This window comes from Vigna umbellata, chromosome 2, assembly GCF_029865625.1.
Source record: "Vigna umbellata cultivar VRB3 chromosome 2, Vumbellata_1.0, whole genome shotgun sequence".
In the NCBI taxonomy this organism is placed as follows: Eukaryota; Viridiplantae; Streptophyta; class Magnoliopsida; order Fabales; family Fabaceae; genus Vigna; species Vigna umbellata.
Genome location: NC_142166.1, coordinates 5,456,027 through 5,464,458, shown reverse-complemented (window position 1 = coordinate 5,464,458; position 8,432 = coordinate 5,456,027). Strand labels below are relative to the sequence as shown.

The following is an 8,432-nucleotide window of genomic DNA, read 5'->3' as shown; positions in this document are numbered from 1 at the left end:
TAAAAAATGAATTTTATGTAATTTTTTAATTCCTTATTATGATTGAAATACCAATGCAGAAGTTTTTAACATTAGTTAAAACTTCATTTGAAAACAAAAGAATATTGTAGTGATACATTATGAAACTAAAAGTGATTGACAAGTTAATGGATTATAGTAATCAGTGAACAAATCATAGTCTTAACATAATTTTATGTTTTACAATGGGATTATCATTTCGCAGAAAATTGTTACTGGAAATTGCTATAAAAACTCGTGGGTTATGTGTAACATCTGTAATGATTTTGAGTATTATTATTATTTTAATTAATTCTCTACTTTCAAAGTAAGATATAGAAATGATAATTCACTTTTTTTATTGGTAAAATATATACATATGTAATGGAGTATTCTAATCTTTTTTACAAAGATTATATATATATATATATATATATATATATATATATATATATATATATATATATATATATATATATATATATATATATATATATATATATATATATATATATATATATATATATATATATATATAGAAAAATAGTTAGGGTGTTTGATCTTTTTTAAAAAGTAGAAATCAAAGTTCACAAATTAAGTATAAAAAATATAATAATGTACTCAAATAAAGTAATCCACTCATCAAATCCTAATATCATGCATAAATCTTATAATCTTTAATTAATGAAAATTTAAAATTTTCATCATGTAATAGGCCTTGTTAAGTAGACTTTCTAAATTTTGGTTAACTATAAAAAGAATATTAAATTCTATAATTATGTTCATATGATTCAAATGACATTAGTAAGGAATAAAGAGATATAATCTCGAGAAGAAAAATCTTACTATCTACCATAAATTGTACACTGACTAATTTGTTTAATATGAGCATCAAAACCGGAAGAAAAACTCCTGTATGATCATGATAAAAAATTAACATCAATTAATTAAACACTAGAAATATTAATTTTGATTAATATTAATATGAAAAAAAGGTGTAATAATGATGCGATAGTAATTAAAAAACTCCCACACAGTCGATTTTATGATAGATATAGAATCTTTTGAGTGTGGTTGTGGAAGATTATGATGGCTCCAAGCATCTAATTATTATGTTAGGCTATATCTATTAAGCTATTAATAGAAGATATAGGTTCTGATCCTACCCAAAAGCAAAACGAATCCCTCATATCAGAAAATCCTCCAAAGCAAATCGATCAAACTCAAACTTAATTAATTACGCTAATACTTTACCAAATTACTTTATAACTTTGAATAATTAAACTAATACGAAGATGTTTGGAAGTGGAAAACAAACGGGTAACAAAGTGAAGCTTTAGGAGGATTTGCGGAAAGCGACAAAGAAGTTACGATTTGGTCATGATTACATGGTATGATGATTTAATTAATGAAAAATGTTAGATTAATTATTGTCGTAAAACGTATTGTTAACAGACATAATTTGATAGTATAACCGTGTGTGAATGTTGGAAATTCGTGTCCTAGATTTTGCACAACAACAATTAAAGCATTGATTCTCTATAGGCAGCAAGAAAAGTCAACAAAATGATGAGGCTACTAACTTTTTGTGTCTCCTTGTTGCCTGTAAGCTGGAATGAAGTGTTGCATGGCCTCTTTTGTTCACAATTACCCATTTCTTTAATTAATTAATTAGTTAATTAAGGTCCCAAATGTGGCCGCAAAGCACGTTGTTAATTAACACAAAAGTAAAGGGAAAAAAAGTTAAACTTTATGGGGCGAAGAACAACGAAGTGACTTTATTATGGAATCTTTTAGTTAATTAAGAATAAACGATAGCAACAAATTCAATGGTGTTATTGATGGATAACACGAAGGAACGACAAGTAGATGAGGTTTTGCTTTAATTTAAATGAACACTAATTATTTGATTAGAAGAAGAACTTTGCTTAATACTTTGTCACAACAAAGTCACTCACTCGTGGGTCTGTCTCATACCCCAAAAGCAAAAAGTTATTCCTATTCGATCCAACAATGCTTTTTTGTTTTTGTTTTTAATTCTTAAATATTCCAACACATTTAAGATATTCCAATTTGTCATGTGAAATGTTAGTTTTTAATTGGCGGCATTTACGTTGTACTAATTATACCAAACATGTTGTGAACCCCTTTTTCGGAAAAAGCAAAATACAAAGTAGAATAAATCTATTAGAGCGCACTACGAGGAATAAATCCCTCAAATGTAAAGGTGTTAGGTTTTGAATCTAGGGCATTTTATCCTCCCAAACTTTAATAATAATACCTCTACGAATCATAGCTTTAATACCTACAAAAACATTTCTATCAAATATTTAACAAATCAATTTCTTTAATAATCTATCTCTTTGCAGTTTTCCACAATTTCTAATAAAAATATTCCTTTTATTTCTTTAATAACTGGCTTTAGGACATCCAACATGCATTAGCAAAAATCGACGTTCTTATAATTACTATATTTGCATTTGCTATATAATTATTTTTCAAAATTTGTATGCTTGAACGTTTTATTTTTCTTCCTATATATATATATTTGATCCCTTGCATCATTGGCTATTCCAAAATCGTTTTGGATTTGGTTTTCCATTTTAGATGGAATATATTGTTTTTAACGTTTATATTTAATTTAACATCATAAAACTGGTTTATAAAATACAGATTACATTTTATTTATATGTTAAAATTCGAACCTTTTTTTATATCAACATTGGATTTGTAACATATAAATTAGAAACGAAAAATTATTAAAAGCTAACATAAAGCTAAACAATATCGGGTGTTTATGCAAAAAAAGTAAGAATAATATATACAAAAATGTTAGTTGATATTTATGTGTCATGACAAGTATTTTTCTTAATTATTAAAATTTGAAAAACAAAACATTTTTCATTAAACATATCTGTGGCACTTTAGATAATTTCATTTTTATAATTATTTTCGTTGTTGCTGTATTCCTTCATTATATCGAAGACACATTTCTGGATTTTTGTATTCTTGCTGTCTAGTTGCAATTGACTTGATTATTTTATTTCTTATGAGGAAATTAATTAGAATCCAATCAAAACTTTAAATTAAAATAATCATCACTGCCACTTGTGTGTCCTCTCATTGATATATATTCTTCGCAAAATCGAGATACGTAGATTGCATTCCTTGGTTACTGCAAATGATTCATTCCTATTTTTATTTATTTTCTATGAACTATGTCATTTTCCCATAATAGAAGATTTATCCCTTCTAGAGATAAAAAAAAATCTTTATTGTGCTTAAACCGTTTTCATTAAAGTTTTTTTACATATGTATTTAGGGATTAGTTTTCTTATAAATTCCTGGTGGATGTTTTAAAGTGATAGGTGGAGAAACTTTAACATCAATTAGTCATGAATAGTTTTATATGAAAGATTAAAATATTACTATCAATCTAAAAAACTTAAGTATACGTATTATGTATTTTTTTTTACCTATGTATTGTTTATCTTTCTCATTTTAAGTTGATATATAGAACTTTCAATTAACTTTGTTAAATTTTTAAAAATTACAACTGTATCAAACTTGAAGTAAACTACACTTTCGATAAATGCAGTTCATGGATTATATACAACAGCATTTGTTTATTGGATGATTCTTTAGATTAATTAAGGAGCAATGAGTTGTATTCTCTTGTAAAGGAGCATAATCTTTTTAATGATATATAATTAAGAGGAAGGATCTCGCAATGGAGATTAATTATAGTATTTGAAGGCATTTGGCGTTATCACATCTATCTAGCAACCTACGATGATTTATTATTATGCCATACAGCTAGGACTCTCAATTTAGACACAATAATGATGTTCCTCCTTAACCTAGGATCTCAATTATTGCTAGGGTGCCCATGTTCAAAATTAGGAAGGCAAAACCAAAACCATAACAATAATAATGCCACCAAACACACTCATTGCACACATTAATTAACAAATCATGTAGGATTAGAACAACGTGATCAAAACGAACCCTCCACATATTAAGTTGCAAACTACTCTTAATAAAGTGGTATTTGAGACACAGAAGATGAAAATTATAAACCTTTTATCGGATGAAAAAGTAAGTTGTGTGGTGATGATGATAGAGAAATGAAAAAGAGTGAGGGAAAGAAAGGTACAGCTAGCTGTGTGCATCTTTCACACATGATTTTGTCAACCTAACGTATCTAAAGTATGTGTAACCTGATCTACATATATGCCAAAGGCATGCAGCTTTTAACCCCACCCTCTTAACAAAAACAAGTACAAACCCTATCATCTAAACTATGGGTCCTATGTGTACATTTAGGTAGTCCCACCATATGTGTAACCTCTTTTTTTTTCTTCTTTTTATTTGGGGCAAAAATATTATAAAAAAGCTAGTTTAATTGTTAAAGATTCTTTGTCCAGGTGATAGAATCATTCTAGGATCAAACTGCTGTTTTCTTTCTACAAAAGTCCTCCATTTAGGGCCAAAATGCTTTGTCCAATCTTCTTGTGTGCGGTAGTGGGGAAGATATTGCTTAATATTGATCCCAGCATCATTACAAAACTGCAGAATTTCTTTATTTTGAGTATCATAGTCCTTCCAATTATCAAACCCACTTGAATGCAAAAACCCAACTGTGTAGAAGATTTCCTCGTCTGGTATTGATGCTGACATCCTATTGTCCCACCTGTATTTTTTTTTTTTACAAAATTTCGAGTCAGAAAAGAGAAGAAATGTAACATAAATCGAGATTAATTAAGTAGTTCAGCTCAATTACTTGTTTCTGTTCATGGGGTAAACCAAGACAGGTCCTGTGGTGATGTTTCGTTTAAGGATGATGTTCTTGAACACGCCTGAGTCAAAATCCATGATTTGAGATTTTGGTATGAACAAATTGAGCCAAGGGTGAGGAACATCCCACAGTCCCTGTGACTGTAGCTTCAACTCTCCACCTCGGACTCTGTTCAAGAACTCAACGTATGAGACATCTTTTTCGTAGTAAAATCCAGGGATGTAGCTCAGTCCTTGGAGTAAAACTTGGAGTTCCTACACCAACACGAAAATAAGAATGTTACTTTGCAACATTAAAATTATAAGATGGAGTGTGACAAAGGGTTATTTATTAGACAGGACAAGAGAAACGAAAGGACACATCATGAAGGCAATTGCACATGAATGGAGACGTACCTTGTCCACGTTGTTTTCACTTTGGCCATCATAATATTTGGCAACTTCTAGGCAATAGAGGACGCTGTGTTGAGTTACTAGTGAAATTATTCGACCATGGTCGGCTAAAGGGAAGAAAGAAGATCTCCAATTATTTATGGGTCCTTGGTGCATCAGCAACGACCCTTCCACATAATCAACTGCAATATTTTGTTTCCTTCCAGTGATTGAGATTAATTGTTCTTGGTCTTTTGTAAAATCAGAAAACTCATTGTACAAAAGTCTAACCCATTTAACCTGCCAATAAAAAACAAAAAAATTCACCCTTCATTAACTGATTATCGTACTGATGAAAAACAATTATGATCACATGATTATAGTTTATGCAGTGAGTCCCATCAAATAGTACTGCTGGAGTACTTATGTGAAATTCAATTCCATCATCTCACTCACCAACTTTGTTATCCTTTCTAGTGGAAACATATTAATGTATGGGCCTATCTTCTTGGTAGTATTTTCAAATACAGTTGTTATATCAGTTGATTTTTTATTAAGAAATTAGAGGTTGAATCGTTGACGAGAGAGGTTAATAGGAGCCTAATTATTGGTCGGCTTATATGGTCTGAAAAGGGTCACTGTGTATTTCAAAAGACTTTGAGTTATGACATGTACATTTTTCCTACACGCATTTTAATGGCTTTTCAATTTCAAGAATCCACGTTCTTCACCTGTAGCTCGTCTGGTTTTCGTTTTCATGTGTGTCTCTCATGGATGACATAATGTGAAACTTGTGTGTGTGTATGGGGTACCAAGAAAAACGGTGACATAAAGCTTTTAGGACAAGGACATTCGATGCTTCCGTAAAGCTTGATGGTTGAATAATATAGCATGTAGAATTGGCGTCACTATGTGAAATGTTGGAAGAAGAAGCTACAAGACAAAGTCCTAGTCAATTCTGAAGATTTAAACGTACCCTCTTGGGAGCTGGAGCAAGAGCAATTCTTGCCCTTGTTATAATTCCAAATTGTCCTAAACCTCCAAGAACAGCGTGAAACAACTCCGAATTTGTCTGAGAAGAGCAGGTCACGGATTCTCCCTTTCCTAAACCAAATCAAAACTTCATTAAAACACAAACAATAATAATAATAATATATATGATTGCATGCATGCACATGTTCTTTTAACAAACATTTAAAAAAAAAATTCATCTGCCAGTTTATTTTCAATAAAACAATTGACGAAAGAACGACTTGGACCAGAAGTGTATGAACATGTTATCTAAAACAAGAACATGTAGGAGGCCATCACTGACCGTGTGAACTGAATCCACGGTTAAGAAGTTTTCAAACACGGGACCAGGTTTGCTAAAACATTCACCAAAAATTGTAGACCAAGACTCGTTTCCGTTGTTAGATTAAAACAATATAATTCGAATAAAAAACAAAGAACAGGTCCGAAAAGCAAGCTTTTATAAATTTCAATCGCGATCACAGTCTGATGCATTACAGTACTTTTCAATTTTCTTTCCTTAAAATATGAACAGACGCCACTGTACCCGAAGTTGCAATGAAGTTCTGAAAACATTAACAACCACGGCACGTTGGTTACCTCAATTAGAGCTATGAATATTAAAAAAACCTTAATTTTTTTCAGGCAACTCATTGTAATCATTATTTTATCTCCTTTCCCCTCCAAAACTCCCTCTTTCTTTCCTTTCCAAGCTGTGACACTTTCCAAGGTGCCCAATGACCAATTCTCACAATATTAAAACACCGACTATTTAGATTCAGATGGTTGTTATAACATCTTTACAAATCTTAGAGCCCTGACACTCCCAATAAACAAAACTCAGACGCATACTTCACTTTATGCAGTCATTTTCTTATCAGAGTTCAAGTTTTATCTTAGTTTTAGACAGAAGGTTCAAGTTATATAAACAAGAATATTTAGGTTTGTTGGAGTTATTATTGTTATTATATATGTTAGGTATAGTGAGTGAGTGGTGAGGAGAAAAGAAAGTGTGATACCAGTGATGACATCCATTTCACGAACAGTGGAGATTTGAGGACCAAAGCGGAAGGTTTGGCCACTGATGCCAGCATTGGAGAGAGTTCCTCCCACTGTCAAGTACAAGTAATCAGTCCAAGAGAGAGGTGCAAGTCCATGCTCGAGCGTGGCGTGAAGAACATCGATCCAAAGTTGTTCCCCTCCGACATCAGCGTAGTGAAAGTAACCAACCGAAGGGTCCACCGTGTTGCTCACCCTTATCCCCACCCCACTGCCCCTCTCTCTGAACCCTGCCATGTCCACCACCACGCCGCCACGTGCCATCGCCTGCCCCCGCGTGGAGTGCCCTTGTCCCCTCGCCGCCACCTTGAAGGGGACAGCCCCCCTGTACGACGCCTTGATCAGGCGTGCGATGTCCTGCGCCGACGCCGGGTGGAAGACCGCCAGTGGGACTTCCCGAGCTATGTTGCCGTAGTCCTTAGAAGCTCTTCCCTGAAGAGCTTCCGAGTCTCCTCGGAGCTTGTCAAAGACATCCTCGTCTACTTCGGCAAGCTCGGCAGGTAAAACAGCCTTCCATTGGGAGGTTTTTCCGACAGTGGAGATCAAACGCGTGATGGTTATGAGTAAGAGGATGAAGTATGTGGGGGAAGGGTGGTTCTCAGCTACCATTTTTGTGGTTTGGAGGGAAAGAACGAGAATGGGAGAAGAAAGAAGAGAGAAGAAGAGAGAAGAGAGAAAGAGAGAAAGAGAGAGTGGTTTTTTTGTTATAGTGTGGATGGAATTGTTTGGTTGTTGGTGTTTTGTGGTAGTGGGGAATGGAGGTGGAGGAGGTAGGGGCTATATATAGAATGGAAGAGTACTTTGCATGATAAAGGAGGATACGGGAAAATATTTAATTTCAGAAACACACGTATAGAGATAGAGAGAGAAAATTAGATGAAAGTACTTAAATTTCACAAATATTGTCAAAAAAATAAATATGAATGTTCTTAATTACTTCCACACATTTTTGGAATAAATTAAAAAAAAAAAGAGGGGAGAGCAATTAAAATATGTTTGCTTGAGTAATACCCTCTTGTTATTTTTTACTGGGATAGAAAAATATTCAAAACAAATCATACATTGTAACACAAAAAATTTAAATTGGGTGCAAAGGGAGGGATCCTAAATGTCAAACTAAAAGATACGATGGAGAGATTGCATTTGGTTCTTCTTCTCAAAAGTCACCAAGTATTTTGTGTAAAGCAATTAAACTG

The 8,432-nt window shown here is 32.8% G+C and overlaps 1 protein-coding gene across 1 annotated transcript; it reads right to left on the bottom strand.

The window, feature by feature from the left end:
- Positions 1-4,063: 4,063 nt before the first annotated feature.
- On the bottom strand, positions 4,064-7,881 carry LOC124839312 (cytokinin dehydrogenase 3-like). The gene is made up of 5 exons (XM_047315083.2): positions 7,197-7,881; positions 6,143-6,270; positions 5,191-5,466; positions 4,781-5,049; positions 4,064-4,690 (listed from the first exon to the last, which is right to left on the bottom strand). Exons 1-5 carry the CDS (start codon positions 7,843-7,845, stop codon positions 4,399-4,401), a joined length of 1,614 nt encoding a protein of 537 aa, XP_047171039.1. The 5' UTR covers positions 7,846-7,881; the 3' UTR covers positions 4,064-4,398.
- Positions 7,882-8,432: the final 551 nt, after the last annotated feature.

What these genes read in the sequence shown, in the direction of transcription:
- LOC124839312 (XM_047315083.2), bottom strand. Translation starts at nt 7,845, where the DNA reads ATGGTAGCTGAGAACCACCCTTCCCCCACATACTTCATCCTCTTACTC. An exon ending in TTGCTCCAGCTCCCAAGAGG is followed by an intron (nt 5,467 to 6,142) that starts GTACGTTTAAAT and finishes TTTTATTGGCAG; the next exon opens with GTTAAATGGGTTAGACTTTT. An exon ending in TACCCCATGAACAGAAACAA is followed by an intron (nt 4,691 to 4,780) that starts GTAATTGAGCTG and finishes AAAAAAATACAG; the next exon opens with GTGGGACAATAGGATGTCAG.